At 49.4% G+C, this 25,915-nt stretch overlaps 1 protein-coding gene across 1 annotated transcript in view; it reads left to right on the forward strand.

Annotated features, from left to right (window-relative positions):
- Positions 1–1,045: 1,045 nt before the first annotated feature.
- Positions 1,046–25,915, forward strand: part of CRY2 (cryptochrome circadian regulator 2) — a gene marked incomplete at both ends in the record, with an annotated part of 28,178 nt that continues 3,308 nt past the window's right edge. The window contains 6 exons of the mRNA XM_080700549.1: positions 1,046–1,260; positions 10,412–10,520; positions 13,383–13,525; positions 15,576–15,760; positions 17,114–17,202; positions 24,227–24,367. Coding sequence (XP_080556675.1) covers positions 1,046–1,260; positions 10,412–10,520; positions 13,383–13,525; positions 15,576–15,760; positions 17,114–17,202; positions 24,227–24,367 — 882 coding nt within the window. The remainder of the gene's footprint in view (positions 1,261–10,411; positions 10,521–13,382; positions 13,526–15,575; positions 15,761–17,113; positions 17,203–24,226; positions 24,368–25,915) is intronic.

Below are 25,915 nucleotides of genomic sequence, written 5' to 3' on the forward strand. Positions count from 1 at the left end.
CTTCCAGTCTCAGCCTCCCAAATGCTAGGATTACAAGCATGTGCCACCACGCCCGGCTGAATATAAGACATTTTAAAAGTAAGGAAGCTGAGCGTGGTGGCACATGCTTTCAATCCCAGCATTTGGGAGGCTGAGACTGGAGGATCACCGCCTCAGCTACTTAGTGAGGCCCTTTGCAATTCAGTGAGACCCGGTGGTGCACGCTTGTAATCCCAGGGCTTGGGAGGCTGAGACAGGAGGATCCACAAGTTCAAAGCCAGCCTCAGCTACTTAGTGAGGCTCTTAGTAACTTAGTGAGACCCTGTTTCCAAATAAACTATAAAATATGTCTGGCCCGGAGGTAGAAAAGCCCCTGGGTTCCACCCCCAGCACCACCACCAAAAAGGAAGAAAGAAAGAAAGAGAGAAAGAAAGAAAGAGAGAAAGAAAGAAAGAAAGAAAGAAAGAAAGAAAGAAAGAAAGAAAGAAAGAAAGAAAATATAGGGATATAGGGCTGGGGATAGCTCAGAGGTAGAATGCCCCTGGGTTCCATCCCCAGTACCGCAAAAAAAAAAAAAGAAAAGAAAAAGTATGGAGGTTACCGTGTTGCTTGGCAATAAACAGCAAGAGGAACACCGTAGATGATGGTGATGTAGAAAAGCTGGTTGTCAGTTCCCTAAGTGACTGGCCTGGTCACAGCAAACTCCGCCAACCTATTCCAGAGGCAGGCCCTGAACAAGACGTATGTAAGAGATCTGCTGTCCCTGGAGACGCGGCCCACGCCCCGACCTCCGCGGGGAGTGCCAGCCTGCGTCACTAGCCCGGCGAGCCGGCTCCAGGCGGGCGGGACGACACATGGTGGAAACGTGAGGGGGCGTGGCCGGATTCGGCGCCGCGAGCCAATCGCCGAGCGGGAGGCGCCCAACCAATGACAGAGGTCCTTCAGGTCCTTGGGGGCGGGGCCATGGAAAGGAGCGGCGGTGTCATAGGTCACGGGGCGGGCTGTGGGCGGGGCCCGAGGCTCCGACTGGGGCGGAGCGGCCGCTGCGGGAGCAGTCGGGGCAGAGATGGCGGCGACTGTGGTGACGGCGGCAGCCGCGGCCCCAGCGCCGGCGACCGGCGCGGAAGGCGCTTCCTCGGTGCACTGGTTCCGCAAAGGGCTGCGACTCCACGACAACCCGGCTCTGCTGGCGGCGGTGCGCGGGGCGCGCTGTGTGCGCTGCGTCTACATCCTCGACCCGTGGTTCGCGGCCTCGTCCTCAGTGGGGATCAACCGATGGAGGTGAGTGGGCCGGCGGGCTCGCGGGGCCGGGGGACGTGGGCAGCTCCGAGGGAGGCGAGGCGAGGAGACGGCCCGGGCTGTCCAGAGGGGAGACGCCGAGACATGGGAGCAGAAAATCTTGGTGCCCGTGTCCCCGGTGGGCTAGGGATCCCCTTCTGACACAGCGCTTTTGCTCCATATGTTAATCCCCCTGAGCCCCACAACATGCCTGTGGGAGTGAGACCATGGTTCCCCTTGTACAGATGAGACCCTGGAAGCCGGGACACGCACAGCTACCTGCCCGAGGACTTGCAGCCAATGAGTGTCCGAACCGGGACTTAGGGGTGTGCTCTGGGAGGGGCGGAAGGAGATGATGCGGTGTGAGGGCGGGGACCAGCATTCTTAGAGCCAAGAGCTCTTTGCTCCGCTCCGAAGGCCATCCCTAAATCTCCAGTTGGTTTGGATCTGTCCTCCACACATCCTGGCTTCCCTCCACCAGACAGTCCTGCCTCTGGAAGTGTCTACAGAGACCGTGGTTTAGGATTAGGTACAGTCTTCTCCCCTATATTATAAATAAGAGCCCTCCAAAAGCATCTTCAGGTAGAGGCGCTTGTGTTCTGAGCTCCAAAGCAATACTTAACCCATTTTAGAGAACCCCTCAGCAGTCATGACCTTGCTAGGGAAAAAAAAAAAAATTCAAAGGAACCAAAGCGCCACTCTCTTTCCTCTTCTCGTGTGATACTTTTAGAGGACTGTCAGGCCATTATAGATGAGACTTTTATCAACTGATGGCAGAGCAAGAAGCAGGAAAACTATGATATCAAGGATCCCTCTTTAATGACTCCCAGGAAATGAGTCCTTTTCCAGGATCATGGGGAAAGATTAACAGGTAGTTGTTTTTTTTGTTTTTTTTTCTGTAAATGAGTGTTCAAAAGCAGAGTTTTGATACATTGTGTACCCATCACTCTTTAAACACTCTGCAGCAGTGACTTGGTTTGTTTGCATTGCTCTAAAGGTTGTTTGCTTGTGGCCTTATTATACAGATGGGCAAGATTATTTCCAGGATACAGTGGCTTCCACCACACCATTCTTTCCTCTCCAAGGTGTGTTCCCTGCTAAGAGAGTGAGTGCACCTAGCAGTGGGCCTATTAAATGCCCCCTCCTGCCCCAGTTTTATAGAGGGAACAACTAAAGATAGCCCTGTGGAGAGCCTGCCCATACTGTTTTCGGGCTGCTGTATTGCTCTGACTTGCTCCAGTTTCCATAGATAGGAGGTTGCGTTTGACAAACAGCCTCAAATGACCATCTCTAGTGTGGACATTAAACCAAGCCTCAGACTTTGTCCCCCTCCTTTTGGCAGTGTGCCAGTCCAAGCAGAGTAAATAGAATCCAGCTATCTGCTTGTTATGTTGTCATGAAGACATTTCTTCTTTTATTGGGTTTTGGGGAACATTGCATAGGACTGCCTGCTCATTTATTTGTCCTAGTAGAAATGAAAACTGAACAACGAAGATCCTGTTGCTGATTAAACCCCAGTTTACTAGGAACTTGGTGTTTATGGGGTCTTGCGGGTTACCCTTTTGTGTCCGTGCTTTCAAAAGAGTGAAGGAGAAGAGGAATATGATAACTCAGGTGCCTGGCTTAAATCTCAAAGTCAGAGGTTGTATAGGAATGCAGGTATTAATGGGGTGATTGTTTAATGAGTGCCTAATATCGGCCAGACACTGTGGTAGGTGTGACTAGGGGCCCAGCCGTGAACAAGCACATGCTGTCTGTTCCCAAAGCTCCTGAGCTTGCCTAGGTTTTAGTGGAGAAAGGCACGTAAAGCATGTGATTTAGCAGAACTAAGCATCATGAAAAAATAAAACAGGGAGATAGACTAGAGTAGTGGTTCCCAGTCTTGACTGCACATTGCAATCACCTAAAGATCTTTAAAAAGCAATGCATGATGGGGCATGCCAATAATCCTAGTACTCAGGTGGCTGAGACCAGAGGATCAAGGACAGTCTCAGCAATTTAGTGAGATCCTGTTTCAAAATTATATTAAAAAAAATGTTTTAAAGGTCTGGGAGTATAGCATGTTCCTGAGCTTAATCCCCAGTACCAAAAAGGGGAACTTTTAAAGATGCCTGAATCTTTCTCCCCCGATTCTGATTGAATTGTTCTGGCATGGGCATTGAGAGTTTTTTTGTTTTGTTTTGGGGGGGTTGTTGGCTGGTTGGTTGGTTGGTTGGTTGGTACTGGGGATTGAACCCAGGAGCACGCTACCTCTGAGCTAAACCCCCAGACCTTTTTATTTTTGTTATGAAGTAGGATCTCCCTAGGTTGCCAAGGTTGGCCTTGAGCCTGCAATCCTCCTGTCTCAGCCTCCCAAGTACTGGGATTACAGGCATGTACCACCATGTTTGGCTGCCTTGAGGTTTAAGTGCTCTCTGCAGCAAAGCGTGAGAAGCTGTGGACTAGAGAACCACAGGCCTGAGCCAGGCAACCTGGGAAGTGTTTCTGCAGTGCATTGGCAGGACGTCTAATTAGCTCTGGCATTCAGGAGAAAGAGATGAAATAAGAAGATCAAATATAGTAATTGCTCCTAGGCCTGGCAGTAGACACGCTCCTCCCAGCCCCACCATTCTTGCTCCGGATGGATTGGGGGCAGAGCTGCATACTGTTTTGCGCATGAGGTTGGGGGAGGCACCAGCCAACTATATCTCTGCATAACTACAATATGTGCAGTCTTCCCAGGGCTGATTCTGTATCCTGGGAGCGGTCTGGGAGAATTGTGCTGCAACAAAACCTCCTAGCTGCCAAGGATTGCTATTTCTGAAAAGCCTCTCTAGAAAGAGTGAAGGTCCATGTGCAAAAAAGAGCCGGGGAACAAACTCTGTCCTATCTGTGACTCTACTACACATCCTGCACTGATCCCCGCGCAGCAAATAGAATCAGATTAAAATAACCATGAATGACATGTTGAGTAAAAGAGGACAGAAAAGCAATCAATAAATGTGCATATTAGTTGGCATAGGATAAAGCTAGTCTACTCGTCTTGGTGGTCGTAGGAAATCTGGGGGTTAGTTGTAGCTATATGGATCTCAAGAATATTTTTTTCCTAAGTACCAATTGGCTAAGCCCTTTGCCATTTTCCCTAGCTCACCCACCCCTTCCCCAGATCTAGGAGGAGGTGCCACAGCAAGAACTGAAACAAAAGAAATATGTCTCCAACATCTAGAATTTAAAATAGCCCTCAAAATAGACCCTTGCAGTTTTTAGTTACCTTTCTCTCCCTAGTGCAATTTAGATAGATGCTGGCAGCGATTCTTCTCACCCTTTATTAAAATCGTTTTGTCCCTGGCTCTGTCTGTGCTGCACCTCTTTCAGGAGTTTCCGGTACAGAGGGAGTTGGTAGAAATAAAATATGCTCTCTCTCAGCCCATTTATCTCAGAATTAGTAAATGAGGTAAACGGGGAACTCTTCAGATGCCTGGTGAGGAGTGTGCCTCTTCCGGAATGCTGAGAGCTAAACACTGTTGGACTGTCAGAGTGGGTGGCTAGCCCCTGAAACTTGGTCACCAAGGAGACCGCTGAGGACTATAGTCAGCTGGTGGGGAAGTGTGCATTTCTCTGAACTATCCGCACTGGTACCCAAGCAAGGGACTTTACTGTCCTGCCGCAAAGGAAATGTTTGCCCATGAGGGGTGAAAACCTTCCTCTTTCTTTTTGAAATTAAGAAAGAATCAATACATTTCACCTGAGTGATACTTAGAATCCAATTGCTGCCATGCTCCTTGGGTTTAGGTTATCCTCTCCATGGGGCTTAAACTCTCTTCATTACTTAAGAGAAATTATTTTCTATTAATATCCTATATCCCAGTCTACTAGCCAATGGTATCATCTTTATCGTTAGATAACCTTGGCTTGAAGGAAGAGAACTTGGCCAAATGGGGTCTGGACCCCAAAGAATTCATTAGCATTCTCTTCCCCACCATTAACAATAAGGACACAGCTAGGCATGGTGGCGCATGCTTGCAATCCTAGTACTTAGGAGGCTGAGACAGGAGGATTGCAGTTTTGAAGACAGCCTCAGCTACTTAGACCTCTGCAACTAAGTGAGACCCTGTTTCAAAATAAAGAGTAAAAAAATAGGGCTGGGGATATAGCTCAGAGGTAGAATGCCCCTGGGTTCAATCCTCAATACTGGAAAAATAAAAAAATAAAACAAGGAAACAAAATGTTTTCATTATTTTGAATCTGCTACCCCTGTTGCAGGCATTCCCTAATTATAAATACTTAGCCAAAGGATCTGCCTATTTATTCTAAAGGGCAAGCCTCATGGAGTCGCTGAGTTAGAGTCCTCTTTTATTTTTGGAAATCTCAATTTGGTTTTCTCCAATTCTGTCTGCCTCTGGTGCTAGAGTACTTATGTAATGTAATTCAGTTGCACATGATGTCTAATCCAAAGTGTGAGCTTTGACTGCTCACACAGGACCGTGTGCTCTAAATTTTGGCCATGTGCGCTCAGCTTGAAGCTGCTAGAGGGTGAGGTGCGAGCCTCCAACAACATTGCCTCCAGTGCCCCTGTCTTTGGAGTGAAGAGAAGCTGGGAAGAAGGCAGTAAGGGAGCACCGGAGGCCCAGATTTCTCTGATGAAAGATGCCCACACCCACTGCCATGAGCGTTTGCCCAGCAGCAGCAGCACTGCTCCAGTTCCTCTGGGATTATGCAGAGCTGTCACCTGGCAGAGCTCAAAGTAGTGCCGTGGTGCTGGCCTCCCTTCTGCTGGCCGCCAGGAGGCTGGTGCTGTGGCCTGCTCCTGTCTCCTGCCTGTTGTCTGCTGTGAGCCCTCCTGCCTCCTCCCCATCTGGAGAGCCCTGCAGGGCTTGACTCTGAAGGGTAGTTGGAAGTAGCAGAATATTTCTCCAGGGTCATAGAAGAGACAGCAACCAGGATTTTCAAGAGAGGGGAAAAAAAAGAAAAATAAAGAATGGCAACTTATAAACATAAGCTAGAAGGAAAGTCTGTTTTCTAGAACAGTGTTTCTTAAAATTTAATGTACAAATGAATTGCCAGCTGATCTTGCCAAAAGGAAGATTCTGATTGTGGAGGTCTGGGATGGAACGGTCCAGCCAGTTCTGGGTGGTTCACACCAACTTTGAGTCCCAGACCACACTCAGAGAAGCAAAGATCTGGCAGCAAAGGTGCTGGCCTCTGAGCTGGGCTGCGGTGGCTTCCTAATGCTCAACACTGGGCAGCACCACCTTCTTGCTCACCGCTTAGAAGTGAGTCTGGTGGGTAAGAATGAAGGCACTGCCAGGCGTGGTGGTGCACTCTTGTAATCCCAGTACTTGGGGGCTTAGATAGCAGGATCTCAGGTTTATGGCCAGCCTCAGCAACTTAGTGAGACCCTCCACAACTTAGTGAGATCTTGTTTCATAATTAAAAATAAATTAGGGCTAGGGATGCAGCTCAGAGGTAGAATGCCCCTGAGCTCCATCCCCAGTACCACAAAGGAAAAAGAAAAAGAAGAAAAAGAAAAAAAGAAGCCAGGTGTGGTGGTGCACGCTTGTAATCCCAGCATTCGGGAGGCTGAGCCCAGAGGATGGCGGTTCATGGACAGCCTCAGCTACTTAGTGAGGCCCTCTGCAACTCAGTGAGACCCTGTTTCAAAAAAAATAAAAAAGACTAAACATAGGGCTGGGGGTGTAGCTCGGAGATACAGTGCCCCTGGGTTCCATCCCCAGTACCTCAAAAGAAAGAAAAAGAAAGGAAGGAAAGAAGAAAGAGAGAGAGAAAAGGGAAAAAAAAAAAAAAAGAATGAGCACACTGAACCAGGATGATGGCCTGGGTTTGAATTCTGGTTACTTTCTAGGTATGTGAGGCTGGGAAGATGACTTAATCTTGCTGTACCTCAGTTTTTTCCTGCTGTAAAATGGGAAGGGTAATAGTATCTGCATCACAAGGCTGTTTGAGAATAAAATGAGGTCATCTATGTAAAACAAGCAGGAGGCCTGGTTCTTTGTAAATGTTCTTTGCATACTAGTTGTTGCCATTATTACTGCTTCTTTGCTGGGTTTAGAGTTGGGCTTTCTGTTTCTTGCCTTGGCTATGGACATCTCTTGTCAAAGAAAAAAAGGGCCCTTTAGAGTTGCTCCAAGAAACATTCCTTTTAGTAAATGAGGCCTAAAATAAAGTTCTGCAGAGGGCAGATTGCGACATGTTCTGGAACCTAGATTTTATGTGCATTTCAACCTTATTTATAGCTTCAAATGGAAGTCCTCTGTAGCCAGCAGACTGTGAAGGAAGAAACTCCCAAAGTGCTTGGCAGGGCGTTCTGGGAGCCTCGATGGAGGACCCTCGGACCCGGGGTTGTGGAATTTAACCCCCACTTATCCCTAGTCATTCAGCCTGTGGTTTCAGGTGGCCGAGGCTGTTTGCATGGATCTCTCATGTTTCCCTTGTGGGAGGAGAAGTGAGGCCTGGGGGAGGCCAGTGGTCACTCGTCACTGTCACTCGCAGATGGCTTGGCATTCAGAGGGTGTCAGCTTCTTGTAAACAAATTCAGGGAGGCAGAGCTTTTGGTGTGCACACAGCAGCGCTCAGCTTAGAGCCCCCCTCCCATTGCTCCAAGACCCTCCTCATGCTAACGCGATGCTTTGGGGGGGCCAGGGCTCAGCTGCTGCTGGAATGTGGGCCTGCAGCATCGGTCGTGGGATCGTGTCATGTCGTGTACGTCAGAGGCGGCAGCAGGGGCTGGCTCTAGTTGGCAGCCTGGGCACAGTCACTGCCTCCGTAAACCTCCGGTAATCAGGGAGTGTGACTTGCTGCAAAGGAGGCACAGGGCTTCATTGTGCTCAAAATAAAATCTGGTGACTCTCATTGTTGACAGAGATGAGGGAAGCCGGGGATGAGTGGCAGACACCAGCACCCCGAAGGATTCATGACATATGCTGAGGCCCTGAGAAGGAAGATAAAAATGTCAGTGGGTTACCTGTGTGAGGTTTGTGTCCATCAGAAAAAGGGATTCCAGCAGCAAGAGATCTGCAGGATCTCAGCAGTGCTGGAATGCCACTAGAAGCCTTTAGAAATGGGGTGCAGACAGGAAAACATGGGTTTCAGAGTCTCACTGACCTGGGTTCTCGTGCCAGCTTTGCTACTTAATAGCTATGATCTTAGGTAAAATGGTTGACCTCTTTGTCTCAATTTCTTTATAAAATGGGGATAGTACAATTTCCTTCAAAACGTTGAGAAAATGCACTTAAAAAGCATGGCAAAATCATAGTCAAATCATTAACCTTGGTTCTGGGAAAGGAGCAGGGATGGACAGATTTTACTGTTACCCTTTTGTCACTAAGTTTTGAACCACATGAATGTTTATTTTAAAATGAAACTGAGCCGGGTGTGGTGGCGGACACTTGTCATCCCTGCACTCGGGAGGCTGAGACAGGAGGATCACACAGGTTCAAAGCCAGCTTCAGCTACTTAGTGAGGCTCTCAGCAACTTAGTGAGACCCTGTTTCCAAATCAAATATAAAATAGGAGCCGGGCGTGGTGGCACACGCTTGTAATCCCAGCATTCGGGAGGCTGAGACCTGGAGGATCGCGGTTCGCGGACGGCCTCAGCTACTTAGTGAGGCCCTCTGCAACTCAGTGAGACCCGGTTTCAAAATAAAGAATAAAAAATAGGGCAGGGGGTGTAGCTCAGAGGTCGAATGCCCCTGGGTTCCATCTCCAGACCTGAAAAAAAAAAAAAAAAAAAAAAAAACAAATATAAAATAGGTCTGGGAGTATAGCCTGGAGGTAGAAAGCCCCTGGGTTCCACACCCAGTACCACACACACACACACACACACACACACACACACACACACACACAAAAGAATAAAAATGAAACTGAAGCCAGGCATGGTGACATACACCTGTAATCCCAGTACTTGAGAGGCTGAGACAGGAGGATTACAGGTTCGTGGCCAGCCTCAGCTACTTAGGATCTCTGCAATTTAGTGAGACCCTGTTTTAAAATAAAGAATAAAAAAAAATAGGGCTTAGAAGTAGCTCAGAGGGAGAATGCCTCTGGGTTCCATCCCCAGAACCATAAAAATTTTAAATAAATAAAACTGAGCTGGGTGTGGTGGCATCCACCTATAATCCCAATACTTTGTGAAGCTGAGCTAGGAAGATCACTAGTTCGAGGCCAGCCTTAGCAAATTGACAAGACCCTGTTTCAAAATATAAGGAGCTGGGAGTGTTCAGTAGTTCAGGAATTCAATGTCTCTGGGATCAATCCCTAGTACCAAACGAACAAAGATAAAAATAAGACTGAAGGCACTCAGCAAAGGCTGCTTTCCCTTTCACCGGCTTGTCCAGCTCTTGTGCTGGTGAGAATCACAGCATCCCGCCCCACATACACTCCCATCCTGGTCTTGTCACCAAGCATGCAAAGACATCTATCCAGAAGGACTTCCTAAGGCCCTTGTCCCTCTCAGCACGAGAAGCTGGTGCCCCGAGGTCGGGAGCCACCTGTCACAGGGGACCCAGCCCAGGACATGTGTGCAGCTGCGGCAGTAGAAACACACGCGGCCCAAAGCACAAACACAGAAAGGCAAAAAGTTCATTGGGCCAGCATTCGCAGGATTTTCCAGAGCGATGACAGTGTGTTCCTCTACTAATGGCACTTTATTGCTTCTATGCCGCAGTATCACAGTTGTTTTTCTGAGGCTTTTTTATCCATTCTTCCATTTGATTCGCACAACATCTCATGCTGGGTGGATAATTGCATACCGCCCCGGAGGCTGGGAAGGAGTAGGGGAGTTGTCTCTGATCACATAGACACACAGCAGTAGGAACACCTCACATTTATCCCACACGTTCTTTGTGCCAGGCACTGTGCTAAATGTTATTTGATTTTCTTAGCAGTTCTATAGGTGCTAAACTTAATTCCATATTACAAATGAGAAAATAGGCTAGAGGTTAAGTTACTGCCTGAAGTCCCGTGGCTAGTAAGCCACAGTCACTCCCAAAGCAGCACTGACCCACTATCCATCACTCTCAGACCGGACCCCACCCTCCTGTTCAAGACTCAGCACATCACTCGTTTGGCGTGAGCAGTAGGCCAGTTTCTGCTCTGTTAAGAGGCGCTCCTCCTTATTACATTATCAGTAACCAGGCCTCTGTGGACTCTGCAGGTTCCTGCTGCAATCTCTGGAAGATCTGGACACAAGTTTAAGGAAACTCAACTCCCGCCTGTTTGTGGTTCGGGGACAGCCGGCTGACGTGTTCCCAAGGCTATTCAAGGTGAGCGCGTAGGCCCAGAGAAAAGGGGGATTCTGCTCCCCGGAGCTTCCCCGCAGGTTGAGTGAGATGCCGAGCCAACTAAGGAAATGAAATGGAAATGTCGGAGTGGGCTGGCCATTAAATGGCTGCGAGGGCAGCTTGCCGACAGAAAGGGAAAAAATTCTGTGAAACTAGCGTCTTGTTGGAAAGTTCCCAGCTCAGTCCAGACATGCGATGTGGTAAGTCGTTCCACCCCGGATGCCGCTGGCTTCCTCAGATGTTTTCTCAGCTCAAGCCAGTGAGTTTAATAGGGCTTCTCTACACCAGGACTGTGAGGGTAGGGTTTCCTGTCTAGCAAGGGGTGTTTCCATCTCGCTCTGCTCTGCTTCCTGGGAAGAAGTCAGCCTTTCTGAGCAAGTATCCCTGCTTCTCCGGGTACATGTTTGATAAGACCTTCACTTGGGTGCCTCAATGGCTTGTTTGCCGTGTATCAGAGGGACAGCCACTCCCTCATCCCAACCCCTTAAAAGGCACGGTTTAAGATCCAGATGGAGGCCAGAGTCCTTCTGGACAGAGGGCTCTGGGCAGACACCTCATCCTCAGTAGCACAAGAGTTTTTATGCCCTCCACCCAGCTGCGCGACAGGAGAAGCCTGGTGTCAAGGCACACAGCTCAGTAAGTACGTCCTCATTCACTTGTCTCCCCGCACCCTGTCCCACGTGGTCACACACATGTGTACATCACTCCGTACTAGAAGTTGCTAACCTGCACTGAGGGCGCTGAGTCAAGCACTGTTCCAAGTGCTGGCGTGCGCTAGTTAACTCAGCCCTCACTGCAGCCCTCAGGAAGACGCTCGCATCCCAGCTGTACAGGCAGAAATGATCATTAGCCCGTGGTCAGAAAGCCAATAGGCAGTGGTCTTGGGTTCTCTGACTTCAGAATTGTGCTTACCCACCACACCCTAAAAATACGTTTGCCAGGCGGGTGCTGTAGCTCAGTGGTGGAGCACTTGCCTAGTATGCACGAGGCCCCGGACTCAATTCCCAGCACCACAAAAATAAATAAGATTGACTTTCTTACCTCTCCACACTGCTCCTCTCTCCCCCAGAAACTCAGAGGCCAACCTAGTTATAGCTCAGAGATATAGACAGATCATTCATTCGATCTGTGAGTGTATGTTTATTGAGCTGCTACTCTGTCCGAAGTCCCATACCAGGTAGTAGAGTAACAGTGCTGAGTGAGACAGCATGGCTTCTGCTCTGAGAGTTCACAGCCGATGGGAGAACTGCGCCATGTGAAAATGTTATGATGGAAATAGGACAAGGTCCAGGAAAATCATATTGAAGGGAAAGGGACGTCACTTGGTGATGATATTGTTGGTACTGTTCACAGGGCTATCACAAGTATTTAAAGATGAAGGTAACCAGGCGTGGTGGCTCACACTTAACACCCCAGTACTTGGGAGGCTGAGAAAGGAGCTCACAGGTTTGCAGCCAGCCTCAGCAACTTATGAGGCCCTCTGTAGCTTAGTGACACCCTGTTTCAAAAACAAAGAATAAATGCTGGGCATGGTGGCGCACGCTTCTGATCCCCACGCTTGGGAGGCGGAGACAAGAGGATCGCGCTGGTTCGGAGCCAGCCTCGCTGGCTTAAGAGACCCTGTTTCCAAATAAAAACTATGTATAAAATAGGTCTGGGAGTGTAGCCGAGGTAGAAGGGCTTCCAGGAACCCCAGTACCACCCCCCAAAAATTAAAAAAATAAAAAATAAAGAATAAAAAAAATTGGGGCTGGGGAGTAAGGGCCCAGTAAATGTTCAGTGCTTTTATCCTTGGACAAAAGATAACCCACCCTGCTAAGGACCCACTTCCTCAGACAGGGCCGAGTCAGGACCAGTCCAGCCTGAGCATGAGCAGGACATATACTCCCAGGATCCATGGCTTTAACAGGCATGACTTTGGTTAGAATGTGTTTTCTTCAGCCAGGTGTGGTGGCTCATGCTCAGAAGCTGAGGCAGGAGGATTGCAGGTTCAAAGCCAGCCTTGGCAACTTAGTGAGGTTTTCAGCAGCCTACTGAGACCCTGTATTCAGATATAGAAATAAAGTCATGCTGGGGGTGTAGCTCGGAGGCAGAATGCCTCTGGGTTCAATACCAAAAAAAAAAAAAAGAATGTGTTTTCTTCTTCCTGGTTACATGTTGCTAGTTTCTGTGGGTTGTCTGTTTAGCCTGTGGCGGCCAACTTTCTCCTGGTGTTGCTAGGAGACATAGAGAAAGACTTAGAGAAGAATTCCCTTTTTCTCAACCTGTAGCTCCTTTGGTCTGTTTCCTCTGACCTCTGGACTAAGGATCGGCTCCTCCTCCCTCCTCCCTCTTCCCAAACTCTGAGAGCTGGAGCCTATTAGCTCTGTTTGCTACTGGCCTCAGGAGTGTTGCTGTGGAAACCATTAAGACACTTCACATAGCACAAGTCTGCCAAGAAAAGTAGGCCACAAGTTTGCATGCTGCAAGGAGCTCTGGGAAAGGCTTGCCAAGCAGCAGGAGCCGGCGATCCCGCCTCCCTCTCCCTCCTCACTGACTGTGAGTCAGGGCCTCTTTCTGGGCCTGGGGGCTCCCCTGGGAGCACTGTATTTATAGCCTCCAGCTGCATTATCTTGCCTCAAGGACACAGCAGGGCAGGGGCCACCCTCCCCTCCCTGGGCCATGGCCCCCTCACAGGCTGCCTCCCCACCCTTTCTGAGTCTCAGGTTGTTTGCCCGGTCCAGTTATTGTCCCTGGTTTGTTCTACAGCCCACTCGGTTCTGTTTCTTCCCAGGAAGTTGCTGAGTGCCTAGCATCCCCCTCCTCCCTGAACAGCGCCAAGCATAACAGATTATCTCCCCACAGGAATGGGGGGTGACCCGCTTGACCTTCGAATATGACTCCGAGCCCTTTGGGAAAGAGCGGGATGCGGCCATTATGAAGATGGCCAAGGAGGCTGGTGTGGAGGTGGTGACCGAGAACTCCCATACCCTCTATGACCTGGACAGGTAAGAAGGGGCCCAGGGGTCAGGATGCCCGTTGTGAGGGTCGGCAGCTTGGGTTTCTGCTGAGCGGAACTCAGGGAGGTTCAGGAATAGGGCCTCCTGGCTCATGAAGTATAGCATTTTCTAGAAGCTGCAAGAGAGCGGGCCAGAATTGAGCCTGTAGAACAGGTCACAAAGAGCTTTGCCTGACTTGAGTGGCAAAGGGGCAAATGAGGCTCAAGCCATGGAAGCAGAGGATTCCCACTCGAAACATTCATAGAGCTCCTAATCTGCTCCTGTCCTGCTGCGCCTCCTGCTACACTTCTGTCCTGCTCCTGCCTCCATGGACCCTGTCTCTTACTCCTCCCAGAAGATCTCTGTTCTTTTAATTTGGATTTTATTTTATTTGCTATATTGGGGATTGAACCCATACAGCTGGCAAGTGCTCTACCATTGAGCTATATTATCACTAGCCCTTTTTTCTTTTTCTTTTTCTTTTTTTTTTTTTTTTTTTTTTTTTGTGGTACTGGGGATGGAACTCAGAGGCATTGTACCTATGAGCTACATCCCCAGCCCTATACACACACACACACACACACACACACACACACACACACACATTTTTTTTAAGTATTTTTATTTTTTGAAACAGGGTCTCACTGAGTTGCAAAGAGCCTCGCTAAGTAGCTGAGGCTGTCCACAAACTGTGGTCCTCAGGTCTCAGCCTCACAAATGCTGGGATTACAAGCGTGCACCCCCACGCCCATCTATTTTGAGACAGGGTCTCCCTAAGTTGCTCAGGCTGACCTCAGACTGGTGTTCCTCCTGCCGCGGTGTTCTGAGTAGTTGGGATTATGGGTGTGTGCCACCATGCCCAGTCAGATCTCTGTTCTCATGGGCTCAGTTTCTGTGCCTGGGATGAGTTTTGCAGCCTCCCCTGGCTATCTGGGTTTGCAGGTCATGCATTTCAGTGGTTGTGGGGGATCTAGAGGTTCCTGCAGGGAGCTGGTAACCGCAGAGGAACCTCTTCCCCTAGTGACACAGGCCTCTGTGCGCCATAGCATGCAGGAGGAAACCTCCTCCTCTTCCCTGCCAGTGCTGTCACCCTCCTACTGCTGCTGCTGCTGTTATCAAGCCAGCTCCCTACCCCCTCTGCAACCCAGGGCTGGCCGCGCCAGAGGGCTGGGTCACACAGCTGTGCACGTGAGCCAGGCCTCAGGAGGAGAGGCTGGGTGCGGAGCTCTTCCTTCTGCCACGTGCCAGCGCAGGGTGGGAGGGGGGAGGTGCTGCAGAGGCAGCAGCCAGCCTTCTATCTCGGCTCACAGAGGCAAGCGGGAGAGCAGACTGGGAAGTGAACTCACGAGCCAGCCAGGTCTTGCGTAAGCCAATTCATGGCCAACAAGAGCCCCAGGAATCTGGCTGCAGGCCATTCCAGTTTCTCCTTCTATAAACAGCCTACATTTCCTTCTTCACCTCTAATATTTTTCCTTCTTATACAAGTTCAGTATGTTCCCTGTTTGTGATAAATATTTTTTAAACTGAAAACTATTTACTTATCAGTTACTGCTCTTTACTCCAGTTGCAGTTCCTGATTTAGGAAGGACTGATAGGCCTCTGCCTCCCTGTTCTATCCCAGGGCCAAAGGAGAATTTTCTTTCAAGAAGGAAACATGTTTGCAGTTCTTAAAGAACTTCCTCCAAGGCTTGTGCTAGGGGAGAGAAGGCAGGGGTTGGAGAGGGGCGTCCATGTGTGGTCAGAGAGGCGGTTTTCTGTGACCAGGGAGATAGTTAGTCTCTGTCTCTAGGCCGCTCCACATGGACACCAGGGAACGTGAGCTGAGTCCCAGCTTTGCTGTCTGCTCCCTGATCTGAGGCATGTGCCCCAGCTCTCTGGGCTTCATCTTTCCTCAGGAGTGGAGATACAGCCTCCCTTCCCTTCCCTGCTTTCTGCTCCATGGGACCTGTGAGCCCATGAGGAAAGCCATTCTCAAAGGCTTCAGTCTGCCTTCTCTTTTGGGTGGGCGGGACCTGAAACAGGGCCTTGTGGGTGATGCCATTGTGCTTTGGGCTCCCAGGATCATTGAGCTGAATGGGCAGAAGCCGCCCCTCACCTACAAGCGCTTTCAGGCCATCATCAGCCGCATGGAGCTGCCCAAGAAGCCAGTGGGTGCAGTGAGCAGCCAGCAGATGGAGAGCTGCAGAGCCGAGATCCAGGAGGACCACGACGACACCTACGGTGTGCCCTCTCTGGAGGAGCTGGGTGCGTACTTCCTGGCCCGCCGCTTGCTGCTGCTCCCTGTCATGGGTGTTTTCCTCTCCTTCTCTTCTTATTTACTTTACATACTTATTTATTTGTTGTGGTGCTGCATATGGAACCCAGGGGCACTCAATCACTGAGCTACAGCCGCAGTCCTTTTCATTTTTATTTTTTTTATTTATTTATTTTTTTTTAATTTATTTACGGGTCTGGGATTTGAACTCAGGGGCATTCACCCTCCAAGCTACACCCCCTGCCCTATTTTTTATTCTTTATTTTTAAACCAGGTGTCACTGAGTTGCAGAGAGCCTCACTAAGTAGCTGAGGCTATCCTCGAACCGCGATCCTCCAGCCTCAGCCTCCCAAATGCTGGGATTACAAGCATGTGCCACCACGCCCGGCTTCATTTTTATTTTTTTTATTTTTTATTTATTTATTTTTTGGGTGGTATTGGGGTTCCTGGAAGCCCTTCTACCTCTGGGCTACACTCCCAGACCAATTTTATATTTTTGAAACAGGGTCTCTTACCCGTGGCTGGCTTCGGACCAGTGCGATCCGCCTATCTCCGCCTCCCAAGCGCGGGGATTACAAGCATGCGCCACCACGCCCGGCTTCATTTTTATTTTGAGACAGGGGCTCACTAAGTTGCTGAGGCTGGCCTAGAACTTTCAGTCCTCCTGCCTCAGCCTCGAAATTGCTAGGGTTACTGGCATGGACCACTACACGCAGTCAAAGTAATGCATGTTATTATAGAAAGAGTAGCGAATACAGAACAACAGAGGTGGAAATAACAACCACTCTACCCCATCCGCCCTGAGCTAACCACTCCCGATGTCCCTCCAGCCTGGCTTGTTCCTCCTTGTTGCTAGCTCGTGCCTCTTTGTGAATGCCCCCCTCAGGCAGTAGAGGTGCTATCTGGTGCTGGCATCAATGCGCTTCTCACTATCAGGGTAACTAGCATGGTCTTGGGAAACTAACTCCACCCTTCCTCCCCTCCCCCATCCCAAGCCTGCATCTTCGGATCTGAACAAAGGTAGCCTTTCTCATCTGAAAACCTCAGTCATTGCCAGCTAATCTAAATGGGCGAGAGAATCAAGAGTGTTCTCACCTTGGAATGGTAAGGCACAGGATGAGGAGGGCAAGAGAAAGAGGAGGAAATAGTGCTCGTGGGCAGAGAGCCAGGATGACCTAAAAACGCTGAGCTTTTAAGGGTCGTCTCAGTTCTGGTAGCACCAAGAACAGGAACTGTGACTTGGTTCTCAAAAAGTTTAAGAAACAGACCACCGTGTCAAGACTTGCTGAGCTCTCTGTGAGATGGCCTGACCCCAGCCCTGTGATCTGCTGCTCCTCCTGTAGGGTTCCCCACTGAAGGACTTGGCCCAGCTGTCTGGCAAGGAGGAGAGACCGAGGCTCTGGCCCGCCTGGATAAGCACTTGGAGCGGAAGGTATGGCCTGGTTCGCAGCTACAGAACTGCACATGCTGGTTCCCATGCAGGGGATATGTGCCCCGCTCCTGTCCCTTCGTGCCTCCTAGACCCAATTATCTGAAAATGAAAACATCCTCCTGGTGGCAAAGGCAACAGCCACAGCATTCGCAGCTGCCATTTAGAGTTCTCACCCCATGTTCATCACTGGCTGAGCATCTCTGGGTTAAGCATCCGCATGCATTGTTTCTTTTGATCTTTCCAACAGCCTACAAGGTAGAGGTTGGGCACTCCATTTTACGGAGTATGAAACTGAGGCATAGAAAGATTGACTTGCTTGAGGTCACACTGTTATTAAGTAGCAGAGTAAGACATTGTTCTGTGTGATTGTAAAGCTTGGGCCATATTGCCTTTCATCTGTGGGTAGGTTCTCTAGATACTAAGAGAGTATCCGGTCACCAATGTCCAAAATTATTTTGTATTATGTTCTCCCATACACACATACCTCTTTTACTGGGAATCTCTTCCAGAGCTTTGATTTCCCATTTACTAGCACCCAGAGAGCAAATGGCCCACCTGTCAGTGCAGTGGAAATTGGTAGAAGGAAGGAAAGAGGCGAAGGCCCCAGAGGCGCTCTACACTGTATCATGGCCCTCGCGCCCTGTGACGTAGAGGAGCAGAGGAGGTGTTCCTGACGGAGAACTATCAGCTCCTAGTTCCCCGCTCCGCAGCTGGTTTGTAGACTGAACCCTCAGAGCCACGACTTTTGAGTGTGTGTGTGTGTATGGGGAGGTACTGAGGATTGAACCCAGGGGCACTCTACCACTGAACTATATTCCCCCAGCCCTTTTTATTTATTTTTATTTTTGAAACAGGGTTTCACTAAGTTGCTGAGGCTGGCCTTGAACCTGCAATCCTCCTGTCTCAGTTGCCCAAGTACTGAGATTACAGGCCTATGCCACTGTCCCTGGCTCTGTCACAACTTTTTCTATCCCTGCTCAGATATAGAGGCCTTTCTCAGAAGCCAGATGATAACAGTGGAATAAGAGGCTAAGAATTTTTTCCCAGCCCAGGAGGTGCCTTGCAGCAGTGAAAGCTATGCTAATGGCCTCAGCCTTCCTGAGCCCAGCAGCCCTAATGTTTCCATCTGGGTCTCTATCAGCTCAGGCCAAAAACAAACCCTCCCAGACTTGGAAGATGAGACCTAATGTCTAGAGGCTACAAGGGGACCAGCTTTCTCTGTCTACAGTAAGACATTTACCCAGAGATTCTTGGACTCAGTTGCGAGACAGATGTTGGGGCAAGGAGGAGAAGATAGAAATGACAAATAGGGGCGCAGAATAGATAAGACTTCAGAATGTAGAGAGCTAGCCTGTTGTCCCATGGGTTGTAGTTTTTATCACCTTAAAAGCATATTGTAGCTGGGCGTGGTGGCGCACGCTTGTAATCCCCGCGCTTGGGAGGTGGAGACAGGAGGATCGCGCAGGTTTGAAGCCAGCCACGCTGGCGTAAGAGACCCTGTTTCAAAAATATAAAATAGGCCTGGGAGTGTAGCCCGGAGGTAGAAGGGCTTCCCGGAACCCCAGTACCACCAAAAAAAAAAAAAAAGCATATTGTAGCCAGGCGTAGTGGTGCACAAACTGTAATCCCAGTGCTTGGGAAGCTGAGACAGGAATGCAGATTCATGGCCAGCCTCAGCAACTTAGTAAGCCCTCTGCAACTTAGTGAGACCCTGCTTTAAGAAACTAAAATAAAATCAGGCCCACCCTTGGGTTCAGTCCCCAGTGCCACCAAAAACAACAACAAAGACAGAAACCATTTTCTAGAGGACTTCTTCACTCAGATCACCAAGACAAGAGTTCTTTTCCGCACACCCCTGGAGGGCCCCTTCTGTCATGGGCCCTATGTCATGGACCCATTCAGCCCCACAGAGGAAATACAGTGTCCACTGCATCTGGGAGAACAGAAGGTGCTGTGTGGACAGGAGTTGAACCTGTCCAGGAAGTTTATTTATTCACCATTCAAAGTCTAAAGCAGCTACTCCTGCCAGGAAGTTCTAGCTACTAGAGGGAGACTGCTGAACAAGACTGGATGGACTCTGTCTCCAGAGGTCCACTGGAGTCGATGCCCATTCAACAAGGACTCACAGAGGTTAGGGGAGGGGAGGTTCAGAGGACTGTGGGAGCAATGAGCATGGTGATTATGTCAGTCAGTTTTGTTTGCAGCAGGCTTTGAAAACGAGAACCATCTGACCAGGGGTGTAATCTATAGCCTTTAGGCACAGCCAGATCCAGGTGTCTGAAGAATGCCATTAGAAAGGTGTTCTCCGCCTCAGCTCTGCTTCTCTCAGTGCTGTTCTTTCCCTTAGGCTTGCCTTGAGCAGTGGCAATGTGGTCACCACAGCTTATTTTCCATCTGTTTAGCACCAAAGGGAGGTTCTCTTCCAAAAGCTCAGGAGGAGTCCCCAGAGTGCGTCCATTGGCCTGGCTTGGGTTATGTGACCTTCCTCGACCCAGTCACTATGGCTGGGAATGGGGCGTTGTCCCCGACAGACTCATCATGAGCCCGCTCCGGGAGTCGGAAAGTGCACACAGCTCTGCTTTACCTACCGGGCCCGAGATTAGGGAAGGCTGATTCTTCTCAAGAAAATTAGAAGTTGTTACCAACAGAGGGAAGGCAAACTCTATGATCTTTACCTCTGGGTTACTCAATAGTGGATGAGGACAAACATCTTCCCTATAAAAGTATTCTTTCTTTCTTTTTCTTTTTTTTCTTTCTCTTTTCTTTCTTTCTTTCTTTCTTTTTTTTTTTTTTTTTTTTTTTGTGGTACTGGAGATGGAACTCAGGGTCATTCTACCTCCAAGTTATACCCGACCCTATTTTTGTGTGTGTGTGTGGGGGGGGTCTGGGGATGGAACCCAGTGGCATTTGACCTCCGAACTACACTCCTGCCCTATCTTGTATTTTTTATTTTGAAACAGGGTCTCAATAAGTTGCCGGGGCCTCACTAAGTAGCTGAGGCTGTCTGCAAACCGCTATCCTCCAGTCTCAGCCTTCCAAATGCTGGGATTGCAAGCATGCGCCACCGCGCCAGCTTTATTCTTTATTTTGAAACAGGTTCTCACTGAGTTGCAAAGGGCCTCACTAAGTAGTAGCTGAGGCTGTCCATGAACCACAATCCTCCTGTCTCAGTTCTGAAAAGACAAAAAAAAAAAAAATAGAATCCCTGCTGGGCGTGGTGGCACACACTTGTAATCCCAGCATTTGGGAGGCTGAGACCAGAGGATTGCAGTTCAGGACCAGCCTCAGCTACTTAGTGAGGCCCTCTGCAACTTAGTGAGACTCTGTTTCAAAATAAAGAATACAAAATAGGGCAGGGGGTGTAGCTCGGAGTCGAATGCCTCTGGGTTCCATCCCCAGACCCACCAAAAAAACAAAACAAAAAATTCCCTTTAAGAAAAAAAGTAAGCTAAGAACAAACAAAAATTAAATGAAAAAAAAATGATAGTATTGGAGTGCCATCACCCAGTGATGACCCATTATGCATCATTGACCACTAACATAATAGAGACAGTCATTATGTACCCTGAGTAGACTTCCCAAAGGATCAAATCCAAGTCTAGTCTGGTTCTGGTACCAGCCATCAACTTACATGCAATACTCAGGACAGAGGGATGTGTGCACCGTGGTGCGCAGGCACCAGACTATCCTGGAGATTTCCACAGTACAGTGGCTGAGTTCTTCCACAGAAAAAATGGAGAGGGAAAGAAAGAGATGGCAGGAAGTGTGTAGAAACTTAAGTAACATGTGAAAGTTTTTTACCCAGGATAAATGTAGCACCTACAGACACACACCTGGGTGAAAAAGAGCAGTCACTTAAAAGTATAAAGAATAACTGTGAAAAGATAAAGCCATCCCTTCCCAACATGTCTTGCAAAAGTGGAAAAATGTAAGCATTTTAAAAATGCAGGAAATGACTATTATAATAAGTTGAAGCAGGGTTCACTTGTTGGGGGAAGATGCCTGTTCTGGAATGAGCACCTAAACTGAGTGGCTGCCTGGGATTTGCATTAGAATAATTTAGAATATTTCACTAAGCCACACATTTGTATGTGTTTCTATGTCTAGGTTTTATTTAAAATAGATTAAAAGGCTGGGCAGGCCACGTGTGGTAGCTCACACTTATAATCCCAGCATTTGGGAGGCTGAGACAGGAGGATCACAGTTTGCAGACAACCTCAGCTACTTAGTGAGGCCCTTTGCAGCTCAGTGAGACCCTGTTTCAAAATAAAGACTAAAAGTAGGGCTGGGGTATAGCTCGGAGGTAGAGTGCCCTTGGGTTTCTTCCCCAGTACCATATAAGAAAAAAGATTAAAGAGATGCAGAGTCTAATGCGGGAAGCACACAAAGCTGCACATAGGCAGAAATACCCAGTGTCTGCTAGAGATGCTTGGGTTATAGCCTGACGAACGAGTCAGTTGACCAAGTAGAGGTGGGGAAGGAAGGCAGAAGCCAAGAAGAAGGAATGCGCTCGCTGAGGCTGGTGAGAGCGCCATGCTTCAAGACGAGAGGCAAGAAGTGAGATTGCACAGGTGTGGGCCGCTTGTGAGCTGTCTTTAAGAACTGGAACTGCCCAATGACCACTCCCATCCCAATGTGGAGAAGGGGTTCAAGGGTACTGGAGGTAGTTTCAGGGAGACCTGTTGGTGGCTGTCACGGCTTCCTGGTCTAGATATGATCTTAGCTTAAACCAGATTGGTCGCAGTAGTGAATGGGCAGGAAAGGATGGAGTTGAGCAGTAGAATTGATAGGACCTGGGACAGGGGGAGGTGTTAGAGGGCACAGGCCAGACTCGTGCCTCAGGCAGCTAGGTGGGTGATGGTGCATTTGCTCTGGTAGGGGAGGCCAGTGGATTTAAAGACAGAGCACATAGCTTCTTGGCCTTTTGGCTAAGATCAAGTGTAGTATTGTTCCTATCAGTTTAAAGAAGCGAGCATAGCCAGGTATTGTTGTGCACACTGTTAATCCCAGTGCTTGGGAGGCTGAGACAGGAAAATCACAAATTCAAGGAGAGCTCCAACAGGGGTCTCTTAGCAAGACCCTGTTTCAAAATAAAAAGGGCTAAGCCAGGCGTGGTGGCACACGCTTGTAATCCCCGTGCTTGGGAGGTGGAGACAGGAGGACCGCGCAGGTTCGAAGCCAGCCACGCTGGCTTAAGAGACCCTGTTTCCAAATAAAAATATAAAATAGGTCTGGGAGTATAGACCGGAGGTAGAAGGGTTTCCAGGAACCCCAGTACCACCAAAAAATAAGTAAAAAGGGCTAGGAGTGTAGCTCAGAGGTAGAATGCCCCTAGATTCAATTTCTATCGACAACAAAAAAAAAGGATTGAAAAAAGGATAAAGAAAGAATGTATTCCACACATGGCAGCTGCGTGGAGCCACTTGGCCTATAACTGCAGACTTGGTGATTGCCTACAGAGAGAAACTATTGAGAGCCAAGGGACTGGAGCACGTAGGACAGAGCCCAGGGTGGAGGAGACGGAGCCTGAGAGACCAAGAGCAGCCTGCCAGAGTTTCTGAGGTTCAGGGAATAGAGGTCCAAAACACAAGCACAGAGATACAGGAGATGGGCAGATGCTGGCATGGTGGAGTGGTAAAGGTCGAAGCCTGCTGAACGGGCTAGAAAGAAGAGGTGGGGGGGGGAGGAGCGAGGTCAGCTACGACACTGCAGAGTGCACCTAGTCTGGAGTTTACGGGGGACATACGTTATTTTTATTTGGTTTTGTTTGGTTTGGTTCACCAGTAGGAGAAGTAAGATTGTCTTCCCAATGACCTAGGAGTGGTAACTGGAGAACAGGAGGGTGAGCATGCAAGAGAAGGAAGAGGCGTGCCCTGGAGCCAAGTAGAGGGAGGCCTTGCCCTTGCGAGGCGGGAACGTGAGGGAGCCTGAGAGTCTTTGGCTCAGAGTCGAGGTGTGTGTGCCACCCACGGCTCCTGCTTCCGCTCGTAATGCGGGAAGGCCATCTGCTGAAGGGTGCTGGGAAAGTGTGGCATGTGGGCAAATCAGGGCAGTGTAGAGTTTGTGAGCTAGTCATCATGGAGAAGAGGAAAAGGTGTCAGAAATTGAAGAAAAAAAAGTGGTTATTTGCTGTGATGGAAAAAGACTGGAATCTGGAGCCAGAAGCCCAAGATCCCCTGTGACCCTGTCCCTTTTTTGCTTACTTTCCTTTTGGGAGCTCTGGGGATGGGACCCAGAACATCACTCATGCTAAGCAAGCCCTCTACCACTGGGCTACACCTCCAGCCCAGCCCTGTTTCCTACCATCTCTGAAACCCCTAGAGAGTCATGGAGCCCTTTGGAGCTTAGTTTCCTCATCCTCAGGAGGAGCTAATAACAAATTCTGCCCAGGAATTGTTAGGGTTGAATGAGAGAACTCGGAACAGCAAGCCGGGAAGGTAGAGCACGGCACCAGTGGCCACTGATGAGAAGGACAAGACCAATCATACTGTGCAACAGACAGCCGCAGGAATGAAGGACTCTCGCTCCCAGGAATGGGCCGGGAGTGTGTCCTTCCCTGAACGATGGTGGGAAGTCCCTGGGTGTCCTTGACGCAGCTGCAGCCAGGCCCCGGGTGACTCCAGCAGGAACTGAACTAGAAATGTTTTTTTCTGGAAAGTAGAAGCCCTTTTTTCTTTCCTTTATATAATTATAGTTTCCTTAATGCTTTCAGAATCCCTTCATATCTCATTTAATCTTACAAGATGGGAGATTTTGTTCTCATTTAGTAGATATGTAGCTAGGGAACTAAATGCTCTCTCACAGTCACATCACAAATTAAAAAGCAGAGTCAGGGCAGAAACACAGGCCTCCATGTTTGGCCTGGCGGCGGCTCCATCCCAGAGGCAGCTGGTGTGGAGTGGAAGGAGCAGAGTTCAAGTCCGTGGTATGGTGTTCTTTGACCTTAGGTGAACCTTCCCCTCCCAGGATCTCAGCTTTGACTCTAACCTCCAGCCCTTAGCTCTCTCCTCCCTCTCTGCTGCAGGCCTGGGTTGCCAGCTATGAGAGACCCCGCATGAACGCCAACTCCCTGCTGGCCAGCCCCACGGGCCTCAGCCCCTACCTGCGCTTCGGCTGTCTCTCCTGTCGCCTCTTCTACTACCGCCTGTGGGACCTGTATAAAAAGGTAAGGGCACACGAGAGTCGCGCCCACCCCAGCTGCAGCCAGGTGGACCACGGCCTTCGGGGCCCTTCAGTCACCCTGCAAAAGGACCCTTCCCTCTGGTGCTTGGTGGTGGCTGGGTTGTGGGTCCTGGATGCCTGATCCAGAGAGTCGGGCAAATTGGTGGTCAAGAGGTGGCGAAGCGGAGCACACACCGAATCACTGATCTGAATGAACCTAGAGTTTCCTTAGGGAGTGGCCCTCGAGGTGGCAGATCCATGGGCAGCAAGCACATGGGGCAGGGTCCTGGGGCGGGAGGTGGGGGGAGCCAGCCCAACGTGGAAGGCGCGGTTGCCCATCAGTGGCAGAGGGAATGGCCTGAGGGGCTGTGTGCAGGGCCTACCACATGGACAAGAGGCATGTAGCCCTGTGGTAAGGCTTTGCCAGGAGAGAGGACAACATGCCAGCCTTCCACTCCTCAGATCATCCTGTGTCCACATTCTGTGTGTGTGTGTGTGTGTGTGTGTGTGTGTGTGTGTGTACGCACGTGCACGCGCATGCACATGCTGAGGATTAAACCCAGGGCCTCATGCGTGCTAGGCAAGCGCTTCACCACCGAGCTATACTCCCAGCCCTTTTTACTTCAGGAGTCTGGTAAGTTGCCAAGGCTGACCTCAAACTCGCCATTCTTCTGCCTTTGCCTCCCAAATAGCTGGGGTTACAGGTGGGTGCTGCCACACCTGGCCTGTGTCTCTGTTCTTTAATGTTATTTCCCCATCCTTGCCAATACCAGTATTTTTGGCATGAGGTAGCTTTGCCAGTTTGATGGTTAGTCTTATCATTGTTGGAAAATCATTATTTGTGTGGAGGTCCAATCTAATTCCCTCATGGCCCTAGATTCAGGCTGTTGTATGTAACTTACTTAATCAAATTCCAGTGCTGATGTAAAAACTCTCTCCCACTTTCTGAAAGTGGAGCTAAGCTGGGAGTCCTGGGGATGAAGATCGTGACCGACTAGGGGAGTGTGTTTCCTCTGGCAGAGTTCTGCAGCAATGTCCCCTTTTCCTGCCAGCCTTCTGATGGTCCTGGAGATTTTTTGTGTGTGTGTGTGTGGTCCTGGGGATTGGACCCAGAGGCATTCTGCCTCCAAGTTATACCCCCAGCACTATTTTATCTTTTTTGCTTTGAAACAGTGTCTCAGTAGATTGCAAAGAATCTCACTGACTTGTGATGCTGTTCTCGAACCTGCAGTCCTCCCGTCTCAGCCTCCCAAGTACTGGGATTATAGGTGTACGCTACCATGACCAGCTAAATCTATTTTTTAATTAATTAATTTATTTATTTTTGGTATGTGGTGCTGGAGATCAAACCGAAGGCCTGGCACATGCTAGGCAAGCACTCTCCCACTGAGCTACACCACAGCCTTCTCTGTGTCCGCTCTCAGTGCCCAGAAGAGCAGCCCAACACAGGGCCTGGGCGTCGAGTCCCAGGCATGCCATGACGCTTCTTCAGGGAGATATTCCCTCTGCATGCCTGGAAGGGCTTGTGGAAGAGGCCTAAGCCAGGAGTGCC

The sequence above is a fragment of the Muscardinus avellanarius genome, assembly GCF_963383645.1.
Source record: "Muscardinus avellanarius genome assembly, chromosome: 1".
Lineage (NCBI taxonomy): Eukaryota > Metazoa > Chordata > Mammalia > Rodentia > Gliridae > Muscardinus > Muscardinus avellanarius.